The 25863-nt window shown below is 48.7% G+C and overlaps 1 protein-coding gene across 1 annotated transcript in view; it reads right to left on the bottom strand.

The window, feature by feature from the left end:
• The window catches only part of SCFD2 (sec1 family domain containing 2), a 1965980-nt gene that overhangs the window by 158650 nt on the left and 1781467 nt on the right, over positions 1-25863 (bottom strand). The window contains exon 7 of the mRNA XM_078678196.1: positions 1079-1213. Coding sequence (XP_078534322.1) covers positions 1079-1213 — 135 coding nt within the window. The remainder of the gene's footprint in view (positions 1-1078; positions 1214-25863) is intronic.

Raw genomic sequence — 25863 nt, 5'->3', positions numbered from 1 at the left:
ACGGCTTTTGGCGGTGCGGGGGCAGAAGGCCTACCACCGCTGTGCCCCCACACTGCAAAGAGTCGCCACCTGCCCACCAGATTCCCTCAGATTCCCTCACGTTCCCTCTGCGGTGCCTCTTTCAAAGGCGGCAGTGCCTTTGAAAAAGGCACTGCAATGGGAATGTCACACAAGGTTCCTGCACCGCATGGACTGTAAGGTCTATACCGTGCAGTAACTGGTGTGCATGCACACAGGGTGGCACATGTTGTGCCCTCCTGTGTGCATCTACAGGGCGTGCGGCACCAGGCCCCCCCCCTTTGTTCTCTCTCTGGCACGGATTTCATGGTGGTAAAATCGCCATGAAAACCTTGGCGGAGAGGAAATTCGTAATATGCTTGGCAGGACCACGGCAGTCCCACCAAGAATATTATGGCCTCTGGGCTGCCGCGCCACATGACGGTCCAACCACCCAAATCATAATGGGGTGGTCTGACCACCAGTGTGGTAGTAGCTGGACCGCCAGCCCCGCGCCACCACGAGTCTATCGGTCCTCAGACCGTCAGACTCGTAATTGGGCCCTCAGTGTAATGTCCAGGGGTGTCGTATCCATATGGTGAGGTATGGCAGCTAGCAGTTTAAATCGCCACCAGAAAGGGCAGTAAAAAACAATATATTGCAGCTGAGAGCTGCAAATAGAGTCCTTTCGTAAGGTGAAGGGGACTTACAAGCAATAGTACATTTGTGCATTTTTGCCTACGGCATCAATATTCCTTGCACACTCTCTGGTTATGTAGATAGAATCCCACATTTTACACTGATGGCTACACAAGCACGCAAAAATAGAAGTGCCCTATTACAAATTCTCTAGAACAATGAATATCGAAGAATACATTCCAGACATAGAATACTTTTTTCCATAGTATAAACCCAGACAAATCGTTCGTGAGTATAAAAGAACAATTGTACCTTTTTTCCAAATTGTTTTAAGACATTTCGCTATTATACCTACCTGGGGACCAGATCATTTCTTTAACTACTGCACCTAACAGGGTAATTCGGATTACAACTTTGCACCAAAAACCTGTTAGCCATTTACCTTCATGAACATACTGAATCCGGTCTTAAGAAGGTCAGTGAGGCCTGAAGACATGTGCTCAATATCGAGACTGTCAGGTCGGTCTGGGTGGAATATTTCCTCCAACACCTGCTTCAGCAGAGGCTTATAAGCGGCCTGAAAAATAAGAAGAACACAGAATTACACCACCTGTGGCATAACATTAATGTAAAGAATCAATTTTGTTATTTGAAAACCAGATCTCAGATAGATTGCAAGGGCATTAGTGACAACGTCACCCAGTGCTCTTCATAATTCCTACATCTCCCATTTACAGTAAGTCAACAGTGAGTCAAATTTTGGGCACATGCCATGTGGGATATATTTTATTCACTATAATTGTTAACCTTTACATAGAATTTCTTGCAGCCAGATTTCATAAACCTTGGACAGGTAGTGTCGATTTATTGCAAGTTTTGTAATAAAAACATATCCACATGAACATAGAAAAAACAGACAATAATCAAACATTTTAAAGGTCAATAAGTTGGCATTCATATACATATTTTGACACACAGAAAATGTGTGTGTGTGTAAAATAAATAAAAGTTATAGGATACTACCAACTACAAAAATAAACATCAAAATTATGATTTATTCTAAAAGTTGGATGTTGCATAAAGAACAACAATGCAAACATAGATCCAAATGACAGAGGTGAAAGAGAGATAAGATAGGGAACGAGACATTGGGGACATGTGTGGGGGTTCAGGGGACATGGCGTAGACGTACTTACACGCTAATATCAGTGTATGCACCCCCCAAACTACAGGCAAACACACTTAAGACATTGGCCAACATACTTCTCGACACTGCCAACACTATCCAAATAATAGGCGGAGACTTCAATGATGTTATGGATAGAGGGATGGAAAGATCAGGGGTGCCACCCTCGAGGGAGACCCGGACCCCCCTAGCTCAGATGATTACCACTTTAGGCCTCACAGATGTCTGGAGATGGCTGCATCCGTTCCAATCGACCTACTCTTTTTACTCGGCCGCACATAAGGTGTTTTCAAGATTAGACTATATATTCATGCCCAGACAGCACTTGACCGTTGATGCTGCAGCGGAGTACAAAGCAAGGGGAATATCGGAACACTCACCCTTACTGGTGAGAGTGGGACATAATCGAGATGTTGGCGGGACCTCCTGGCGCCTCAATGCATGGGACCTTAAAAATCTAACGGTGCTGAAAGGAGTAAGAGCTGATATAAGGGTGTACATGGCCGAAAATGAAGGATCAGTCGCGTCAGGGGTGACCCTATGGGAAGCCTTGAAACCTGTGATGAGAGACAGAATACAAAATAGACTGGGAGAGGAAAAGAAAAAGCGACAGGGGGAGGTGGCTGCGGTTGAACGGGCCATAGTAGATTTGGAGAGTGAACATATATGCACAAAATGCCCCGAGACTCTCCGGAGACTGATAGATGCACAACGCCAGTATAGGGAGCGAGTGACTAATGAGTCAAAGACTCAAAACCTGGCCACCCTCCACCGTCTATACGACGTTAGGGATAAATCAGGCAAACTCCTGACGTGGCTCGGTAGAAAGGAGCAGGCGGAACGATGGGTGGAACAGGTGAGAGATGCGGATGGGGTGCTTGGTAACTCAGACCTGCATATTGCCGAGGCCTTTGCTTTGCACTATGAACGCTTCTACACGGCTAGAGTTTTAGGCTCGTGCGATGATGCCCTTCAATACATGGAACAGACAGAGCTTCCATCGTTGGACCATGAGGCCCTTGCGATGCTTGAGACGGACATCACGGCAGACGATATCTCGGTAGCCTTGGCTAGACTGCGGCCTGGGAAAGCTCCGGGACCAAATGGTTTCCCGGCCGAATTTCTCAAATGCACGACAGATATCTTGGCTCCCCATTTGAGGAACCTCTCTCTAGGAGCATTTGAGGAGGGGAGGCTCCCCACTGATCTCTCCATGGCGACAATTATCCCAATTTATAAAGAGGGCAAACCAAGGGAGGAATGCGAGTCCTACCGACCCATTTCCCTCCTGAATACTGAGGTGAAACTTCTCGCGACTGTCTTAGCGATACGAATGAGGTCGGTGATTCCGGACCTAATACACTTCGATCAAACCAGCTTCCTGCCAGACAGGGCTACAAAGCTAAACCTTAGACACACCCACAACTGGTTGCAGGAGGTGAGAGATAGAGGCACCCCACACTGGTTTCTCTCCCTGGACGCGGAGAAAGCCTTCGATGCGGTCCACTGGCCATTCTTGGAAGCGGTCTTACAAAAATTTGGCTTTGGCCCCAAGTTTCAGACTTGGGTCCGGCTACTGTACACCATGCCTCGAGCTAGGGTGAAGGTGAATGGGAGACTGTCCCGTGATTTCCCGATCCAAAGAGGGACACGCCAGGGCTGCCCCCTATCGCCCCTCCTATTCAATCAATCAATCAATCAATCAATCCATTTGTATAGCGCACTACTCACCCGGGGGGGTCTCAAGGCGCTTGGGGGAGGGGGTATGCTACTGCTCGAACAGCCAGGTCTTGAGTTGTTTCCTGAAGGTGAGATGGTCCTGGGTCAGCCGAAGGTGGATGGGGAGGGAGTTCCATGTCTTGGCAGCCAGGTAAGAGAAGGATCTTCCTCCGGCGGTGGCTCTTCGGATGCGTGGTACGGCTGCGAGGGCGAGGCTGGTAGAACGTAGCTGGCGGGTGGGCGTGTAGAAGGTCAGGAGGTCGTTGAGGTACTTGGGGCCCAGGTCGTGGAGAGACTTGTGTGCGTGGGTGAGGAGCCGGAACGTGATCCTCTTGTCGACGGGGAGCCAGTGCAGGTCCCTCAGGTGGTTGGAGATGTGGCTGCGTCGGGGGACATCCAGGATGAGTCGGGCGGAGGCGTTTTGGATGCGCTGGAGTCTTTTCTGTAGCTTGGCTGTGGTTCCGGCGTAGAGGGCGTTTCCGTAGTCCAGTCGGCTGGTGACGAGTGCCTGGGTGACAGTCTTCCTGGTCTCGGTCGGGATCCAGCGGAAGATCTTGCGAAGCATACGTAGGGTGTTGAAGCACGATGAGGAGATGGCGTTGACTTGTCTGGTCATCGAGAGGGAGGAGTCCAGGATGAAGCCCAGGTTGCGTGCATGGTCGGTTGGCTTGGGTGCGGTGCCCAGGGCTGGGGGCCACCAGGAGTCGTCCCAGGCGGAGGGTGAAGATCCCAGGATGAGGACTTCCGTCTTGTCCGAGTTCAGTTTCAGGCGGCTGTCCTTCATCCACTCGGCGACGTCTTTCATCCCTTCGTGTAGGCAGGTTCTGGCGGCGTCGGGGTCTCTGGTGAGGGAGAGGATCAGCTGGGTGTCGTCGGCGTAAGAGATGATGTTGAGGTTGTGCTGGCGTGCGATGGCTGCAAGAGGCCTCATGTAGACGTTGAAGAGGGTGGGGCTGAGTGAAGATCCCTGCGGGACGCCGCAGATGACTTCGGTGGCCTCGGAGCGAAACGGGGGGAGGCGGACTCTTTGTGTTCTTCCGGTGAGGAACGAAATGATCCACTCCAGTGCCTTCTCTTGGATACCGATGTTGCTGAGGCGCTGGACTAGGGTGCGGTGGCAGACAGTGTCGAACGCAGCGGAGAGGTCCAGGAGGATGAGGGCCACTGTTTCCCCCTTGTCGAGCAGGGTCCGGATGTCGTCGATGGCTGCGATGAGGTCTCGGTGCTGTGGTTGGCTCTGAAGCCGGACTGCGAGGGGTCGAGGGATCCGTTCGTCTCGAGGAAGGCTGTCAGCTGTCTGTTGACGATCTTCTCGATGACTTTAGCAGGAAAAGGGAGGAGCGAGATGGGGCGGAAGTTTTTGAGGTCGGTGGGGTCCGCTGTAGGTTTCTTCAGGAGGGCGCTGAGCTCGGCGTGCTTCCAGCTCTCCGGGAAGGTGGCGGTGTTGAAGGAGGTGTTGATGATGTTCCGGAGTTGGGGTGCGATGGTGGAGTCGGCCTTGTTGGAGACGTGGTGTGGGCAGGGGTCGGTTGGTGATCCGGAGTGGATGGTGTTCATCGTGCGGGTTGTGTCTTCGGTGGTCACCGTGGTCCAGGTGCGAAGGGTGGCGGTGGGGGGCGTGGGTTCGACGGTTGGGTGCGTGGGTGGTGCGCCGAAGCTGTTGTGGATGTCGGTGATCTTGCGGTGGATCATCGAGATACTAGCTGCTAGGGTCCGGCCAAATCCCAGGATCTCTGGATTCAGGAGAACCGAGACGGATTTGGCCCAGGAAAAGCTATCCCTTTATGCGGATGATGTGCTCCTGTACATCACCAACCCCGGGGCCACTGTCCCGGAGCTGTTCCTGGAGCTGGAACAATATGGTAATTACTCCGGCTACAAAATTAACTGGCACAAATCGATCCTATACGACCCGGGGGGAGGCAATCGCTGGACGACACTGCCTGAGCAACTGATTAAAACAACGGAGGGCTTCCAATATCTCCGGCTTTACATCTCCCTAAATAAGAAACTCTCGTTACAAAAAAACATAGAGAGAGTCATGCTGAATTCTAATGCTGATATGGAGCGATGGAGACAGCTACCGCTTACTCTCCTAGGCCGAGCGGCCATGTACAAAATGATTATTCTCCCAAAATATTTATACGCCCTTAAGAATGAATACTATGCACTCCCGGAGAAGCTGCTGCACAAGGTCCACGCTGAGCTCAGGGCCTTTCTCTGGTTAGGTAAACAACCGAGAATCGCGCTGACCACTCTCCAAAGGCACCAATATAGTGGAGGTATCTCACTCCCGAACCTGGAAGCCTACTACTGGGCGGAGCATCTGACTCCAATTAATGAATGGCTACATACCCAAGCAGACCATCCAACATACGCACTAGAACGTCATAAACTGTCCCCACACAATCTACTACATTATTTATACGGATGTCCCGCTCGGAAGACACTGCTTCCAGCGACTCTTATAACTTTACGGGCATGGAACATGGCCACGAAGCGTACAGGCTGGGAGAAGACTCCTAGCCGGCAGACGCCCCTATGACATTGCACGTGGCTAACCGAACGTAACAAACTCAAAGGATTTCAACGGTGGGACGATATTGGGATCTCTACTATAGGAGATGTGATTACTAAAGGGGAAATAAAATCCTTTCAGGCCCTGAGGTCAGAGTTTGGGCTCCAACACTCACAGCTCTTCAAGTACACCCAGCTGCGCCATGCATGGAGAGCACAGAACATACACCTGACGGGACTCCCAGAATATGCACCACTGGAGGGCAGGCTTCTGCAGGAGCAGATACAGGGGAAGGCAGTCTCACTCACCTACAAAACTCTAACCAACAATATGCTAGGGGATCTGGCGAAACTCAGAAATACATGGGAGGGTGAAGTGGGAGCACTAGACAACCTAGTTTGGAACTTAGTGTTGATGCACCCTCGAGAAGTGGCTCCGCCTCATCCAATACAACGTCCTACACAGAACGTATTATGATAGGGTGAGACTACATAAAATGGGGAAATTAGAGGACACCAGATGCCTACGATGCCATAGGGAAAGAGGAGATTTTTACCATATAATATGGGCGTGTGAGGTGATTCAAGTATACTGGAACCACATCTTTACGGAATTGAGGGAGATATTGGAGGTGCCGCTTCCTCAGGAGCCTAAGCTGGCTTTACTGGGAATGACTAATGATGTGGATCTTCCGCAACCTCTCCTAATCTTCCTGGTACTGGCTTTAGTAGTGGCCAAAAGAGACATAGCAAAACACTGGGGGTCACCGACTCCCCCGGAGTTGGAGGAGTGGAGAAATGGGTTGGACCTTTACATGGCTGCCGAGAGAGTGACCTATAAATCTAGAGGGTGTCCTAGGAAGTTTCGTAGGGTTTGGTCCAGGTGGAGACACTATCATGGGCTGGATGGGGAACTGGGACAGAGATGAGCTCGGTACAAATTTACACGGTCAAGCGGGCGCCGGACGGAGGGCATGGGAGGGGGTACTGAGAGAAGCCTGTTTATCGGAGGATTGGACACTGCACATGGACTATTTGAAATGTACTAGTAAAATACGATTGTGGAGGGGCGGCAATGGGGATAGGGGGATGAATGTTGCTAATTACATGACTGCACTGTTGAAAAATAAACAAAATGCAAATAAAAATATTTTTTTTAAAAAAGATAGGGAACGAGAAGACTAAAGAAGGATCAATATGATAAAGAGCCATTGATTACATATAATTTTTAAGAGATACGTATTAAATTTAAAAATACTATTACAAACTCCGTCAAAATGTACAACGGAGGTTTAAGAACCTGAACCTGGACAAGCATAGAAACAGCAAAATGCATTACATTTTACATTCATGAAATTAAAGATGAAAACGTTGTGTCTCACTTACCACAGTACCCACGACATATGACAGCTGGGTGGGAAAATACTTCTCAAACCCACGAAAACAGAGTTTCTGCTAATATTGTTTCTCCTATCATTTCCCCATTCAGAAGTCGCTTGGTGAACTTGAATTAGGGTGATCCCCTCCCTCAAGACCACTACAGATACTTTCCCATGTACGCATTTCTCTTTTTCCTATAATTTCTGATAAAGGAGTCTTCAACATAAGATCTCGCTGTTCATCGGAACCCTTCCCTACACAGCTGTGCAACCCTTTGGGCATGTCCCCAGACTGTCATACAGGGGTTATGCTTTGAATGAAGAATTGTGTCTGCTCCTGCCAATGAAAAAGGATGTTCCTTCAGGGGTTATACATTAAATGATTTAGCAGAGGTACTAACTCCGTTGCAAGCAGGATTCAGAGCCAAAATTTCAACTGTAGACCAATTGTTTAGGCTCCAGTTAATTTACTGGAAGCATGTGGTCTTGGAAGGTGGGAGCTGTGGGGTACCTTGCTGGACATGGGAGTGCCGCCATATCTTTGTTTCCAACTTAAACGCCTCCACGAGGGCACATATGCCAGAGTAAGATACTGTAAGAATGGCCATCTAACAGCGCCCTTCCCTGTTGGAAAGGGGGTAAGGCAAGGCTGTGTGTTAGCCCCGACCCTCTTTTCCCTATTTTTAAATGGTCTTATTGAAGATCTGCTTGCCGCAAAGGATCTGGACTCCCCTAGAATATCATCATGTAAATTTCCCGCACTAATGTTTGCGGATGATACCCTGCTCCTCTCGAAGTCACCAATGGGGATGCAGCGACTGTTAAAGGAGTTCAGTCAGTTTTGCAAAAAAGGAACCTCGTAGTCAACATTAATAAAACAAAATATATGGTCTTCAATGCTAACTCTACCAATTGCTCGCACCCATTGATGGATGTCAGGCCGCTCGAGCGGGTTCACATTTTTGATTATTTGGGCCTATCGTTAAATGATAAGATGGGATGGGGCCCCCAAATTGATAAGGCCAATTTGAAGTTAGTTTAGGCAATAGGGAGACTAATGAAAGTCCAAAAGAGCTGTGTTTCGAAGGCCATAAGCCCACCACTTGAGATCTATAAAGTACAAGCCATGTCGGCTTCCTTATATGGGGCCGAACTTTGGGGACATTGTCCATCCAATGCCCTGACACTTACTGAAAATAAGTTTATTAGACAAATCCTGGCTTTGGCAACTAACACGCCCGTAGTACTGCTACAGATGGACTTGGATATCCTCCCAATGGTGGACTTAATCTCGACACGGCCGTTGCTATATTGGTGACAGCTGTGGAGTACACCCGAGCTGAGACACTACAAGGAGGAATTAAAAGCGGTAATGTTGCTATTGGGGGCGGTAGGCAGTATACACCCTGGCTGTCTTTTGTCAGGGATTCTTTTCGTGCTATGGGCAGGGAGGATTTATGTACGACCCCCGAAGAATCGTGTGAAGCTACTTCAGAAAAACAACTAGCTAAAGCAGTGAAAGATTATAAATTGACCAGTCTAATTCAGGCAGTCAAAACCACTAGTCTAACGTGTGGGTTCTTGGATTTTAAGTCATACTATCGATTTGACTTGTAGTCTGTTAAGACAAAGTTTTAGAAAATATGGCATTTACATTTTGGTTTCTTAGTCTCAGGTAAGTACTTGAGACCATCTTCAGGACAAAGTATCAGAATAGCATCAATGGTAAGAAAACCTAATGCAAGAAGAGTATGTGAAAATATTTTTACATTTCTAGTATAAGAAATTAAAAAATATCATAAACTCAAGACAGGAGCATGCCACCTGTGACCACAAGATCTGGATCAATCCCTCATAATCTGCATGCCAACATGAGAGTGCATGCATTACTAGCAACAAAACACCAAAGGTGACTTGTGAGAAACCACTCTGAAAGGTGCTGCAAGTATAATGGACTTGTCAGGACAACAAAATATAGAAAGTGAATGAATGCTAACCAAATTCTAGTGTACAAACCGACTGTAAAATATCAAACTAAGAGACCAGAGGTACAAAACAGCTGGGCCAATTCTTGCCAAGCAAACCAGTGAACTACACATAACAATCGTGTAAATACAAGGGAGAATTAAATCAGATTCTGATGATTTTAGAGCAAGAAAGGAGATCAGTCAATACTGGGGCATAAAATGTATCTCAAGGGAAAGTAAACCAAATTCTTACCAACGAACCACTGCAAAGTCCGGTGTACAAATGCTTTAGGTTGTAACCACATGAATTATCCAGGGGTCTGGCAGAGGAGCGTATAAGCGAACTAAGTAGCGTCTTGTATAGCTGCCATATCAAATAAAAGTAGAAGTGATAAACTAAACACAGAGACCAGCTATATTAGAATGGACAGAGCAACAGGGTGAAAATAGTAGCCGAAATAAAGGAACTCAAGAAACCTACTTGCTTTAGCTGTCAATATATAAATGACGGTAGTATCCTTTTTCAGAAAAGCACAAATGTGTGTAACACCAAGTGTAATATACTATGTGCTAATAGTGGAGTGAACCATAAGAACCATCCTGGGTTGGGAAAATACATCAATAGGCAGGCGATGAATATCTACTTCGCCATAAAACCGACAAATAGAGATAATTTGAGAAATAATAAAACAATATTGGACTTAAAACTATCCTGCCAATGCAATGAACTAATGTCACATTTCAATCTAGGTACCAGTAGTCACATTCAGCTGGGTTATGTAAAGATGGTGAGAGCAATCCTATATAAGGGGGATAACAATCTGAGCCACAATGCTATTCAGACAGAAGGACATAATTATTGGTGTGGATGCATGCAATAGGACACTTATACAGGTATTTGATTCAGGTTCTCTTGTGTGAGTCAGTATCTGTGGCCTGCAGAAGCCTAAGTAGGCATTCTAAACTACAGAAGTGAAAGGATTTATTGGCACCCAAAGAATTTACTGGAGCCTCCTGATTGCCTCTAATCTCATGGACCATATTCTGGTTCAGTTGTCTAAGTGCCTGTATGAAGGCCTTGCCAAACACAAAACAAGATTTAGCTGAGGTGTACAAACCTGTGAAACCACATGATCAACCTCTTAGTTATCAATGTAGCCAACATTTTCAAGATATTTATCAGCAATTAGATGGTCAGTATGATGAGCATAGGTTGGTGTCTTTACTGATTTGGGAAGTTCCTAAAAGATAAAGGTAGGGGAGCAACAGGACTGTGCCTCAGCATAAAGCATAAAGAGATGAGGCATGTAAGATCACAGATTCTCAATAAAACTTCAGGCCTACACTATAGCTGCCTGGGTCCTCCTCTAGACATTCCTTTTAAGGCCACCAACATCTCAGTATATGTGATATCAAATCCCCAGTTTCCAGGGGGCCTTAGTATTAATAGGCATTCCTCTAACGAAGAAGCCAAACGTAAGTGTCGTCCATAGGGTTGGTTGCAAAGAGGTGCAGATAATCATAAAGGAATTCACCATTGATCAGCATTGTATCGCAAATTGAGCCATTACATGCAACAGATAACTTCTGTGCATGGAAGAGTCCCCTTCTTTTACTTTTTATCCAGGCCTATATTCTACCTGATTCATCCCATGCTCTGTGCATTTTAAGACTGCATTTCTATAGCTATATTTACACAGTCAGTCAGAAATCGCAATGCACTTTAGTCTGGCATCATTAAGCCAAGAACCACATGCCAAAAGTCCAATCTGTCCAACCAATTTACTATGTTCCGGCAGTCTAGGAAAAGCCTTCAAGAGGGATTCAGTAATACCCACCTCATTTGACATATAAATACCCTCCATATATAATAGGAATGGCTCCCGTATTGATGAGAAATTCTACGTGGACTCCATATTGGTTCCCCCCTTGATGGGGCAGAGCATGTGCCTGTAAGCTTTAAGGTGATCTAAAGTGACAGCTACCTTCTATCACACAGGATCAATATAAGAGGGAATGACAGGATAATATAATATAGTAAGGCCATAGAGTAAGTAAAATCCTCTCTCTGCCGCTTCAGACTGTCAACCGCCTATCAATCTTAGTATTGGTTTTATGAACTGGGGAATGAAATGAAAAAGCCCTGTAACCAGCATCAGCAAACCGCTAGCTATTCACAGGGTTGAAGTCACAGCATATAGACTAAAGCACCAACCTCCTCCTCAGTAATAGTCGTGATGCACTGGAAGACCTATCCGGTGGGGAGTACATATACAATAGATATCATGCATTCACAGCAGATTTGTGTCATTGACATCATAATCAATGATTAATGAGAGGACAAATGGTCAGAACTGTGTGATTGAAGCTGAAAATATTCACAACGTTCATGCCCTCTCACAGATGGTAGTATAATAAAGGTTGGTCCCAGTATTGATACATCCAAGCGTGTTAAAGAAACATATCTTACAATACAAAAAAATCAAAAGCAAATAACATTTGCAGCAGGAAATTTGGACACTCTCACGCTTCAAAAAGTGCAGAAAACTGTTGATGCTTAATTGGGTTTTTGATCCATCTCACATTGAGGGACATAAAACTAATTTCCAGGAAGAGCTGATCATAAGTTCTTAAGACAGGGCAGGCCCTGTCCCCAGCGATCTAAGTAACAATAACTGACAACCAATAATACACACTGTCCCGGTTTAGTCTGATTCCTTCCCATGCGGATTCCGATCACTCCCCATCAATCCCAACCCCAGCTGGGAAACTAAATCCCATGCACCCCACTAAATGACAATCAGTCTGCAACCATAAGGAAAGTGGACTCACTAGTTGAGCACCTCCCTAAGAATCCACTTAGGGAGAACCACTGGAGGTGCACACTTCAGGGAAAAGCAGCAGCACAATCATACAGGAAGTGCAACTAGTTTACATGCTGTTAGAAAGTGGATTATTAATTTGGGGTGTTGGGGAGGCGTTTACCCTCGCTAACATAATAAACACACCCTAGTTAGGCGAAATCTTAGTTTTTAGAGAACCACTGATCAACTTCGGTAGCTATGGAACTTGCAGCAGGCAATTTATCAGAGAAATGCATTTTAAGTTCCAGCAGCAGCAACAATTTTAGGTTTAAAGCATTTTATTGAGACATTTACAAAAACAAGAAACAGTGGTCGCAAAGGGTTCGTGTCATGATACAGCCAGGTAGGAGCGTATCGGGTGCGGAAAGTCTCTGCAAATTAAGTGCCCATCCGGCTCTGTCGTTCGTTGTGCATACAGCGACCATAATACACAAATAAACAACCCTCTTTTCAAACTCCCTCCACCCTTCCCACCCCTTCCGTCCCCTCCCTCCCCTCCCCCGTCCAGTGCCTAGTTCGCCTGCCTGCTTCACTCCATCTCCGCCGCCATCCCCTTTCGGCTAATCCCATCCCAAGCCTCATCAATCAGTTGAATCTGCAGGTGATGTTAGTCTCAAAAGTCGAAGATACCGTGGACATGTAAGTTCTTTAAATTCCGTGACCAGCAGTGAATGAAACGGTTGCCACAGATCATTAAATTTCTCCACCTCTCCCGCCACTGTGAGCGACAACTTCTCCATGCCCAGGACATGCCATAATCTATGCAGCCAGCCCGTGATAGAGGGGAGTGTGGTGGTGCGCTAGTGTATGAGAATGTTCTGAACAGCCAACCCCAGCGCTATTGCAATTTGTCTGCCTCTTCGGGACTTTAGGGGATACATCAGCCGGTTGGGCAAGCCCAGCAGTACATACGCAGGGAAGCGCGGCAGTTCAATGTCAAAGTGTGTGTCTATCTCGTCTAAGATCTCCTTCCAGTAGGGGCGCAGCAATGGGCAATCCCACAACACATGTGTAAGTGTGCCTACCTGCCCACAAGCCCGCCAGCATGTATCCTCAATACTACGATTCATTTCGTGCAATCTCTCTGGGGTGTAGTACCAGTAGGTAGTCACCATAGTGAATGTTTCGGTGAGTCCGGTGTGGTATGCGGAGTGTCGCGCCCTGTATGAGATCTGATCCCACTCTGCATGACTCAATGTCCTTACCAGCTCCCGTTCCCAACGCTCCCTACCCGGGTTATAAAGATGAGAGGAAGGAGGCTGCAAAAATTTGTAGAGATCCGAGATCAGCTTCGCATCCGAAGTGCGTGTCGCAAGCCACTTCTCGTAAGGTAAAAGCCTTCTGTCTGCCGATTCCCGCACCTGCGGTTGTAGCGCCCAATGGCGCACCTGTAAATACCGCATTCTCTCCGTTTCAGGTAGGTGATAGTCGCGCTTGAAATCCTGAAATGGAATGATGCCCTCTGGGGCATACATATGGAACAGCGCCCTGCACCCCGCAGTCCGCCAATGCTTAAAGGCACTCTGTTCCATCCCGGGTGTAAAATCTGGTTTCTCGACCAATGGTGTAAACGGTGAGGGGAACGTGGTGAGATCATGAACCACACCAGTGGCATCCCACACCTGCAGTGGGACTCGCGTGATGTAAGACGCGTACAGGTTGGGGGGGCGGTGCGCCCTGCGTAAGAAGGGCACCTCCTGTAGAGGCCTGCCCGCTACTGCCTGGTCTTGAACGAGCCAGTGTTTATCTGACTCCCATTGGCTCCACTCAACGAGATACCTCAGTTGCGCCGCTTGAAAATACTTGCGCAAATCCGGTACACCCAGACCCCCCACCTCAGGGGCCAGCGTGGCCCTCTTCAGCCTAGGTTTGCGGCCGTGCCAGGTGAAGCGTGCAAGGTCCGCCTGCGTCTGCTGAATCAACCCCTTGGGGGGTAGTAGCGGCAGGGCCCGGAACAAATATAGAACCTGTGGTAAGATCGTCATCTTGACCGCTGCTATCCTGCCTAGCCAGGATAGAGTACCTTTGTTCCAGCGCCCCAGTTCCTCCTTGATTTTCTTCCCCAAAGCCGTATAGTTGGCGGTTACCATAGCGGGCAGGGTAGGCGCCAAAAGAATGCCCAAGTAGGGTACAAGGTCCGAGGACCAGTGCATGCGGAAGCGGTTCTGTAGTTCAGTTCTCGTAGCAGTGGGCAACGAGACATCAAGGGCTGCGGATTTCCCCATATTCATTTTGAATCCCGCGACCGACGAGAAAGCCTCCAGCTCTGCAATACACGCTGGGAGCGCCTCCCTCGGGTCAGCTAGTGTCAGTATAACGTCATCCGCGTAGAGGCTAATCGTGTAGGTATATCTCCCCATCCTTACTCCTGTTGCGTTCGGGTTCTGACGTATCCTTTGAGCAAGAGGCTCCATATATAGAGCAAAAAGTAGTGGGGATAATGGGCACCCCTTCCTGGTGCCCCTCTCTATGGAAAACCTCCGGGAGCTGCAACCATTCACCCGTACTACCGCCGATGGGAGTCTGTAGCAATTGAACACTAAGGTGCGGAACTTCTCCCCAATCCCCATCTTTGCCAGTACCTGCTCTAGATAAGGCCAATGTACCCGGTCGAACGCTTTCTCCGCATCCACGGCTAACAGCATCCTTTCCCCAGGAATCCGGGAGGCTTTCTCCAGGATGTGAACAACTCTCTTGGTGTTATCCACCGTCTGCCTCTCTGGGACAAATCCTGCCTGGTCCGGGTCAACCAGTCCTGGCAGATGAAGTGCCAGCCGAGCCGCAAGGATCCCAGTGTATAGCTTGAGATCAATGTTCAGGAGAGAGATCGGTCTGTACGAACTACAATGAGCTCGGTCCTTCCCCGGTTTGGGGATGACCGACACGGTCGCCTGGAGTAGATCCGGCGGGATAGCTCCAGGAGCGGAGAAGGATAGGGGCCAGCACGGAGCAGAACGTTTTATAGAAAAGTGATGTATAGCCGTCCGGGCCCGGGGCCTTCCCATGCCTGAGTTTAGAGATGGCTGTAATCACCTCTTTAACCCGCACGTCCCTTTTCAGGTACTCTGCTTGCTCCGGGGTCAAGGAAGGGAGGGCGACCGAGTCCAGATAGCCAGCCTCCACATGCGGCGACGGGGGTTCACTGGCGTATAGTGCTGCATAGTATTGACGGAACGTTTCCGCTATCTGGTCGTCCTCCGTAACTGTCTCGCCGTTTGAGACCAAAAGCTCCTTCACTAAGTGCCGTTGATGCACCACTCGGAGTCTGTTTGCAAGCAGCCGGCCGCACCTGTCTCCCCCCGTGTAATACGCATGTTTCAGACGTATCGCCGCATACTCCGCTCTGTCCGTATCCAAGGCCGACAGGAGTTTCCTCGCTGCCTTAAGTTGCCTCCATACCCTAGGGGCTCCTGTGCGTTGATGTACCTCTTCCAACTCGCGTACTTTGTGTGTGAGATCGTCGCGTTTGAGTTGCCGTTCTCTATTGTCCGCTGACGATATTGCTATAAATTCTCCTCTGAGCACTGCCTTTAAGGCTGCCCATTGCGTTGCTAAGGAAGTGTCGGTATTATCATTGTGGGTCTGATAATCGCCAAGTGAGTTCGTGATGTGCTGCACTACCGATTTTTTATGCAGTAGTGTATCCTTGAGGCGCCAAACCCCGCGCGATGAGGACACCGGCGGTAAGCGAAAGGTGCCCATAACGGGCGCATGGTCTGATAAGGAGAGAACCCCCATTTCAGATGCCGTAGCTAGGTCACATACCGGCCCCGTGACCAGGAGGTGGTCCAATCTCCCATATGTCTTATGTGCATGTGAGTAATAGGAGTAGTCCCTGTCGGTGGGGTGTAGGCGGCGCCAGTGATCATGGCGATCTAGGTCCTCTAATTGGGATTTACCCCCTTGTGAAAACTCTCCCGTTTGTGGGTACCTCTGCGCCGACCTGTCTAAAGACGAGTCAAATACCATGTTCAGGTCCCCTCCTATGATAATGTGTCTATCTGAGGTGGCCGTAATGTCCACCAAGGCTGAGTTAAAAAATCGCTCTTGATGCTCGTTGGGGCTATATATCGACCCTATGGTGAACACCAGCCCACCCAACTTAACCCTGTACACTAGAAGTCTCCCTTTCTGTTCTGTAAACTTATGTAAAACCTCCCCTTTGAACGTTTGGGACACTAGGATTGCCACCCCCGCCGTCTTGGTGGTGTTGGAGGAAAAACATTGTGTTGGAAATTTGTGAGATAGCATCCTATGGCAATCACGGGCTAGCAAGTGGGTCTCTTGTAAGAGACAAATATCTGCCTGTGTGCTTTCTAGCAGAGATAAGATCGCTCTTCTCTTGATTGGATTGTTTAACCCTTTCACATTAGGGGTTACGACCTTAAGGGCAGCCATTATTGTAGGGCCAACTGTAGCACAAGCGGTGAATCAGACCCCAGGTAGGGCGGCTCTGAGATAAGTAGTTTGTGAGAGCTCTGTCAGGCCAGAGTAGGTGCCACAAAAGCACTGTACGATCCCCACCCCTTCCCCCCCAGCTCCCCCTGAACTGTACCCCCCTCCACCACCCTTCCGCTAACCCCCGAACCAAAACTCCCCAACCCCTCCTCCCCGACCCTTCCCCCCCTAACCCCAACTTGAAACAACAGTCCCTCCCCCCTTCCCTTGTGCTCTCATCGTAGGCCAGAGCTCCATTGTCCCAGTCCCGTCCTCAGCAGGACAAGTCTGTGGTGAAGTACAAAAAGGGACGTCCAGCCATTACACTCCCGCCCGCTACCCTGCTCCCCGGAGACCCCAAACCTGCGTTGTGGAAGTTGCTGTGTCGATCTCTCCCCGGAGACAATTTAGGCTATCAGCGCTACATCGAGCAGAAGATCCAGAGGCCCGGCGTCTAGAAACTCGCTCCCAGCCGTCCCTGGTTATGCGCCGCCGCCTCGGGGTAGGTGCGTCTCCATCCGTCGCGGTGATTCCCAATACCTCGCAGGTGTCTTGGAGGGAGCGGAGTTGGTGTAAGGAGCCAGTCCATCGGAAGATAAAGCGGAAAGGGTGGCCCCAGGAGTATTGTGTCCCATGTTCCCTCAAAAAGTCTGTTGCTATTTTAAAAGCTTTGCGTTTCTGGAGCGTGATCGCTGAGAGGTCCTGGAAGAGAGCCACCGGGTGCCCTCGGAATTGTAGCGACTGTTGCTTCCGTGCCTCACGGAGGATTCGTTCTTTGAGCGGGAAGTCCGGTAAGAAGGCCAGGATGTCCGGTGGCGGTGCTGTGGTCTGGCGTGTAAGGCCCACCCTATGTGCCCTGTCAATCCTAATAGGAAAGTCCTCTGGTTCACCCAGCACTTCCCTGAACAGGGCCTGTAGGTATCCAGCAGTATCCTCACCTCTTCCTTAGATGGCACCCCCCGGACCCGGATGTTGTTCCGGCGAGACCGGTTTTCGAGGTCCTCATTGTGCGCTTGGAGGTCCAGCTGTTGATCCCTGAGGCGCAGCACTTCCTGCTGCAATTGCACGATTTCTTCATCACGTGTGTGTCCTGCTCCTTCCATGGTAGCCACCTTTTCCCCTAGGCCATCAACTTCTCTCTGCACCTCTTGGATCTCCCCGGCCACTTCCTGCTTCAATGATTGGAAATCGTCCCGCAAGGAGCTGAAGAGAGACTCCAGGAAGGATCTGGTGACCGGCTGCTCCCCTCCATTCGCATCCTGTGAGCTTCTCGATGGGCCCGGTGAGTGTTGCCCTTTGTCCTGTTTCGGCTGGCTTCTATTCAACATTTCAGGCAATGTCCGGTCCCCCTTCTTGCCTCCTCTATTGCCGGCCATCGTATGAAAGGATACCTCCGGGCGGGAGTCCCGCCGTTCTCGCCTACCAGCCTTAGGGATCCGCTTGTTCCGGAATTGTATACCTGCTGTCGCCCAGACCTCGTATGTTCTTCTCGGTTCGGGGTGTATTTGGTCGGTCCCCCGGAGTGCAGTTGCCTTTAGTACTCCCCGCGTTCAGTCAGATGTCCGCCGTCTGCACCAGCTTCAGGACAGGTACAAGGAAGCCCGGTCTAGTGTGGGCGTCTAAGCCACACCACCGCCCTCCTCACTCACACCGCCGTCATCACCTCACCAGGTCCAGGGTCTGCCTGGCAACTGCCACCGTCGTGCAAGACCCGCTTCCTGTATCCCAGGTTGCTCCGATGCTAGTGCGACCTATCTTCAGGCGTTTGCAGGCTACAGTCCGCCCGGGTCTGGTCGATGCAAAAAGTCTATGGCCGCCCTTAGGCTGTGTCTCCCCAGCAACGGCCGACAGGCCCCCCGCCAGGCGCCAGGGCGCGATGTTAGGTTTCTACCGCACCCCTCGCCAAGTCTCACCAGCACCCTCCGGGGAAGCGCTGGTCGCCTCTCTTGTCCGATGCTGCAGTCCAGCCACCGGACCCCACAGCGCACACCTCCAGTCGCCTCAGCAGCTCCCCAAAGTCTCCTCCATGCACAGCTGAAGTCCCGTCGGCGATCACCGGATGTGCAGAAGAATGCCTTGTTCACGGTACTGGCCGCTCACGTGTGTTGCATTCGGAGCTCCGGACCCGGCGAGACCCCGCTCTCAACTACTCCGGGGCACCCTCAAGCTGCAGGGTCTACCAGGCCTCCGCCCGACCCGGCGGTCCCACGCCCGCTCACTGCCCCACCGAGCGAGGAGGTTGCGGTTGCGCTTTCTCACCCTCCGAAGCAAAGTCCGTCGGGGGTCCCTGCCGGGTCCACGGCTCCTCACCTCCATCCTCCGGGGCCTCGCCGGGTCCACTGATGCAAGGCCTGCGCCGCAAGCCGCCACCCCCGGTCCAGCAGTTCACCCGGCAGCCCGCCGATAAGGCTGCGCCCGCCGGCGTGGGTCAACCGGAGCTCCGTCCCTCTCTCCAACAGCGGGCCCGTTCTTCCCGGAGGCATCCGCTGCTTGTCGGCTCTTCGCCTCCGCCTGTTCTTCGCTTCCCCTCCTTCAGGAGAGGGTCCGCTGCCGTCTGAACACCGGCATGGGCCCAGGTCACCTCAGCCACAGGCCGCGTCCCCGGCGTCGCGTAGATGGACCATGCGAGTCTCGTGCTCCGGGTCTGTCGTTTCCTCGTACTGGACGCTGTATCGGAGCGGGGCACTCCCAGCAGCTCCGGTAAGGTCTCGCCCCGTTCGTGGGCGCTGCTCTTTCTCCGGGACTGCTGCGGGCCCGGCCGCCAAGTCGCCACCTCCACCAGTAGGCCGCAGTCCCCGGCCTCTTCCTCGTTCTATTCCGGACCTCGGTCGCCGGATAGAGCCCCGTCGTCGGCTTTCGGGGCGTTCGCTCAGGGTCCCGTGTGAACCCACCTCTGCTCCGCTGTCTCTGGTGCAATTGGTCGACAGACCGGGGGGAGATCTGTGTAATACACGGCTTAGGGGCCTAGGACCGCAGGAGCTCGCGGGGAGTGCGTCCGCTTACCTCGCCATCTTGGCCACGCCCCCAGCAACAATTTTAAAGAAAAGAAATAACATAAGAAAATTCCCAAACCAATTTAGAAAGATAGAGACAATGTTAATGAGGAAAAAGACACTCAAAACAATTATAATGGTATCAGAGAAACCAAGAGAATCATTTTCACATTTTAAGGCAAAAGGTGTCTAGAAAAGTAAAACTAAGGGTGTCTACAATCAAGTGGGTTCAGATACATCAAGTAGATCTCCCCGGTCAAAGTTTTCACCTTGAGATGTTGGAGCTCAAAGTCTTTCAGCGGTGCAAGGTTCAACACTGAAGACGGCGAAAGCAGCTACCTCATTATGAAGCTCAAGCTGAAACCCGTGGTTTTGGTACCAACTGTAATCAGGAAAGGCACTCTGCTACTAGGACAGATTTACCCCTTCCCCAACCCAAAGTTTTACCCTCACACCTGGTCACTTTTTTGATTCTCAAAATACACCAGCAGGACAAGCCTGGGGAGAGGTTGTGGACTTACGGCCAGAGCTGCCGACTTTGGAGCTGGGGACCCAGGTTTGAGCTTCGGCGTTGGCTCACCTTCCTGTGATTCTGGGCAAATCACTTAATCTCCCTGTGCCTACCAAAAAATGAATGTGTCCTTGTGTATAGCAACTGGTGCTTATGTAAAGCGCTCCAATACCTTAGGGTCGAGTTTGCCCTATATAAATCTGCAACAACAACAAAAAAAAGCCTGAAAGTTGTGGCCAGGGAGGGCGTCACTAGGCTGGATACCTTTACTGGAAAGTCTAACCAAACCCATTTTCAGCAAGGCAAACATTCAGAGTTGGTCAAACCTGGATTTCTTGCACACCTAGGGTGCACCCTCTCAAAGAAAGCCTCAGCATCTTGTCCCGTTCCCCCAAAGGTGGAAAAAATGACTTAGTCACACTTTTCTCCAACTGCTGAGAAAGTTCCTCTCGGTTACTTCTGCAGCCCCTTGAGTCACCAGAGCAGGTGTCTGGATATCAGTTTTCTCGCTCTCTAGCCAGGGCTCCTGCAAGAGTCAGTCTTGAGTGGTTGCTGGGACTTTATGGGGTGAGGAGATCATTCTGCTTTTTGTGACCCTGGATAGGGGCAATCACAAGTGCAATCACTTAACAATTAAAGAGCAGTTCAAGTCCCTAGGTACAAGCAGGAATCATCAGTCCAAGGGTCCTTTACATCTGTCAGTTTCTTCTATTTTCCTACATTGTCTTCCCGGGACCAGGAGTGCCCTATGAAGGTGGAGTACAGGTGCTGGTCTTATCCTGTGCACAAGCAAGTGATTTGAGAATTTCCTACACCCAATCCCATCTACTTTATTGTTCGTTACCCACCTCCTTTTCAGCACTGCCTCTTTACTTTACTGTAGAAATTCCAAGATAACCTACATCTAAAAAGACTAACCCTTTCTTCCAGAGGCTCACTCAGCTATTTTCTTAGATTAGGCCTTCCCCCCTCTGTCTGGGAAAAATGCATTCTCCCTTCTGCTGGGGCTGGAACCAGATGTTCTAGGAGTGCTTTGGGAATGTATGGGAGCAGATCATGCCAGTCTCATTAGGCGTCCCGAAGTTACAGGGACTGTGTGAAAGCTGTACTTTTGTTCTGCAACCCACTCGTGAGTGGCTCATCCCTGTTAAGAGGCCAGTTGTCAAATATGTCTCTGTTTCACTGGGCCAAAAGACCAAGCCATTATTCTCTGGGAGGTGGGTCATTCACTGTTAGTTAGGATTGTGCATTGAGCCTCGAGAGTGAGTTTTGTAGCAAACTGGTTCTGAACCATGGTTAGAAACCTAGTTTAACTTTTAAATTAGATTTGATTTTTTAAACTAAGTAGAAAATAACAGTGAATACGTATTCTAGCATTTTCCTAGACAAAGATGTGAAATAAACATTTAAATCGTACTTCGGCCTGTTTTTTCAAAACCTAAGCTACAAAAGGGAACTTTTTTGGGGGTATTTAATCATCGAGGGCACATTATTACCAAATGTAATCTGCCTCTTTTTTTAAAACTTTAAGCACCCAGACCAATGGCATTACCAGGCGAATTTTAGAGAAGATGTATTAATAAATAGGAATATGTTAACTTACATGGCAAAGGCACTTTTCACTGCTGTATGACACTGCATTGCTTTTAAACTGAAAGTAAGCCAGAGCACCCACACATGTTCGCCTTATATATGTGTGCTGTTAATACAAATTGCAGGCTACATATGACATTTTATAATCATATCGTTGGTGAATTTTTTGCGCCATGTACCATGGCTTTTCAATAAAATGTACTAAGCCAATTTGTTGAAACCAATTGTAACAGTACCATTTTAGGGTCGAACACATGCACTTAAGCAATGAGTAGCAGAGTCACAGTGCAAAGGATCTTAGTACCAGTAAAATTAGGATCCTTAAAAAGGTGGAAAATCCGTGGTGACCATGCAAAAAATGTGGATTTCCTAAACATGAAATACATGTAGCTTCCAGTCACTGGGTATTTAAAGGTGCTAGAAGTGAACACGAAGGAGCACCCAACCAACCAATTACCTTAAATCAAGGGACAATGAAAGGTTGACCCTTCTACGAGTCTGAGATCCTTTAAGAACAGTTTTGTCTTGTTATGGTATCGAAGTATCCATGTCAGACTGGTGTACGTTAGAGCCCTGTGAAGTTTACTGACCAGGGGGAGTGATGGGCAATATTAACCCCAAGATATTCCATCTCTGATCTCTCCAGAAACATCTGACGATTAAACCCCTCATTGTAGGGCTCCATGTTTCATCTTCCAGTATTCTCTGACATGCCCAACTCGTCCTTAGTCAGACCTCCAAGTCCTGTAGTTTGTTCCAGTGGTGTTCAAATACACCCACAATCTTGATCAGTGCAAGGCTTTTTTTGTTGCCTTGTCCTCCAGGCCCATCTTCCTACGTTTCAGTTCCAAAATGTTCTCTCTCACTTTATTCATTTTCTATGTTGATGGTATTATTCAATCCATCCATTTTATCATTCTGCATTTTGTTACCCTCAGAGATTAGATGTATGATGTCATCAAGTGGCTTGCCAACTGAACAGGACTATTCCTTAGTGGCAAGTACAAAGACTATGGAATTCCACGCCCTGAACTTCACAAAACTATCAGCCCTATTGTGTTTTGTCCGGCAATTTTAACCTTCTTTGAGGAATTATGTAGAACGTCTTCCAGCGATCGATCACATGGCCACTCTCCAGGCACCTGTAGAGTCTTTCAGGGATCCAAGTGAGAGAAGATTGACAGCAGAAGATTTTAATACCCCTGGGCCTGTCCCTTTTTTGTATAAAGCCAAATGGATCAGGTCAGTAGTGGAAGAAAAGGAGGGTCAATAGCACTGTGGGAAAGTAATTTAACTACCTTTGTATTTTGTATCTGCCACAGCAGCAAGCGTAGGCAGAGCTAATACCCCCCGGGTTATCCGAGCCTCATCTAAGCTGTGGCCCTGGTAGTATCACTCATGAAAAGTGGAGGTCACTACTACCCTTGCACACTGCCAAGTCTCCATTGAAGGAAAGTAGAGATCTATTGCGGAGCACAGTGGCGCCAGGAAGCTCCTATGTGCTCCTATGGTACCTGACCGCATCATGGAGGTCTCATCACCAGGCAGGCTTCCTCAACAGAGCCATTACAGCAAAAGAAAGGGTAGATACAGGTAGCAGTGCAGGCGATCAATCCAGCACTAACTGGAAGCAGCTCCCCGATGCACTTGATTGGCCCTTACCACAGAGGCACGGCTGTCATGGTGCACTACTTTGGGAGGCAGCTTGAAGTTGGTGCAGCAGCTTGTAATGGTGCATGAACATGTTCCTTTCCCCAAAATTTGCCGATAAAGCCATAGTCTTGGTGCTCTGATCATGCCAGTACAGGAGACTGATAGCCAGCAAAGTCTTATGCTGTAGACAGGATTTATGGTACATTGCCAGGAACCATTAATGGATGGGGTGGCTCACACCAAGAGCCAAACCTGTCACCAAGTTTAAGGTCACCATTTAGGGTCAATCAAAAGGTATCATCCAGTTTCCCAGGTACACATGGCACTCTACACCTAGCTGGAATGGGTAGAAAGCACTACTGGACTTCAAAATAGTTTCAAGTAAATGCTGTGCAGCATTGGAGCTTGGAAACTCTGGAACACTACATACCCCAGAGACTGTAACACTGTCTAGTAATTTTCTGTTTAATCCAGTAGCACCCTTTTCCAGTGGGATAGGATTCTAGTTCACTTTTATGTTGTGGGCATATCAGTTTTTTTGGTGTGTCACAGCAGTTATAGCCCTCTGATCTATCCTCTTTGAACCTAGGGCCGTAGAGAAGCTAGGACATAGGTAGATGAATCACTGATCTACTAGAAATATTCAAAACCCCAGCCTAGAAGATGAAGTCCACTGACAAAATTATGGGAATCATTCTTGCACCAAACCCTACATTTTTTGCAGAAATTCAAGAACTGGCTGTGCCACCACTAGTAGTGAAAACACTTTTTACTTGTGAGTTTTTAAAAAAACAATATGAACTGCAACTACCCGGATGCAGTAGGAAAACTGTAGCTGGCTTGCAGGCAGTGTGCTCCCTCACCTTTTTCTTGTTCCGCTCCTCTAGGAGTCATTGGCTAATGAGCCACGAGAGGCACCTGAATGCTTTGGAGCAGACTTAACCTTGTATACTGCAAGTGGCATTTCCAGGACCCTCAAATCTACTTTCTCTTTTCTACTGAAGACGGGCAAGAACTTAGAAACATGTCCAGAATTACAAGCATTGGCTGCGCTGATAGTGGGGGCAAATACTCTACTACTTGTGACTAATTCAAAAACACCATGAACTGCATGTACTAGAATGCAATGGGGGAACTGGTGCTGACTTTCTGACAGTGTTCTCACGCCCCATTGCTTCTTAGGCTCATTGGTTAACAAGTCACGAGATGCACCTGCATGCTGTGGAGTGGTACTATAACTGAAATACCACAATCTGCATTTCAACCTCCAAACCTAATAGCTACTTTCTGCTAAAGATGGGCAAGAAGCCAGAAAAAACATGTCAAGAAACACAAGCACTGCCTGCTCCAAGAGTAACGGCAAACACTCTTCTACTTGTGATTAATTCAAAATCCAATTCCCTGCATCCACCAGATTGCAACAGGAGAAGCTACAGCTAAGTTGCTAACAGTTAGGCCCATCCCCCTTGATTGAATCCAAAATCTGCTGAGTCTTCTTAATCCTTCCCTACAGGATAAAATGTCCAGTAGACTCTAGGGGCTAGATGCAAAAAAAAATTTTGAGGTCGCAAATGGCCCGCAGCATTTGCAGCATCGAGTCGCTTGCAAATGCAAAGAGGCATTTCCAAATGTACAAAGCCCAAATTCCGATTCGGTAACCTGTTTTAGTGTTTAGGGTGTCCCTTCCGAATATCGATTCACATTGGTATGACCGAAATGTGGTTGCAAAACATTCGCACTTTACTGCCAACTCAAAGTTGGTGGTAACCCATTTGCAAATGGAAAGGGGTCGCCAAGAGAGCCCTTCCTCTTTGAGAACGGCTGATATTTTTTTTTAAGAGCAGGCAGTGGTCCATCCCATTTTAATTTGAGGAAAAAGAGCAGCGTTTAAAACAGAAGATTGCTTTATTTAAAAGCAATCACAGACATGGTGGTCTGTTGACTCTCAGGCAACCATCCCTGTGATGGCAGCGATTCGTAGTGGGTCACAAATTGCGAGCTACCTCATTAACATTCATGAGGTAGGTCTATTTGTGACCCAGTATGAATCGCTATTTAAGGAATACAAAGTACATTAATAATAGGGATTACCACGATCGTAGTAATCCATAAAGCAGGTAAACCGCAGGATCTGTGTAGTTCCTACAGACCCATATCCCTACTTAATTTTGAGACTAAAGTGCTTGGTAAGATACTAGCTACTAGACTAGGGGCAGTTATCCAGTCATTGATCCACCCGGATCAGTCGGGCTTTATGCCCCACAGGTGCATGTGCTTAAATCTAAGGCGCCTGTTCGGGGTCTTACAGGAGGTATCCATGAGACCGGAGGTGCCGGCTGCCCTATTATCCCTCGATGCCCACATGGCATTTGACAGTATGGAATGGCAGTACATATATGCAGTTCTGG

The sequence above is a fragment of the Lissotriton helveticus genome, chromosome 2_2 (assembly GCF_964261635.1).
Source record: "Lissotriton helveticus chromosome 2_2, aLisHel1.1, whole genome shotgun sequence".
In the NCBI taxonomy this organism is placed as follows: domain Eukaryota; kingdom Metazoa; phylum Chordata; class Amphibia; order Caudata; family Salamandridae; genus Lissotriton; species Lissotriton helveticus.
The sequence above is the reverse complement of the archived record's forward strand: the minus strand, read 5'-3'. Positions and strand labels throughout refer to the sequence as shown.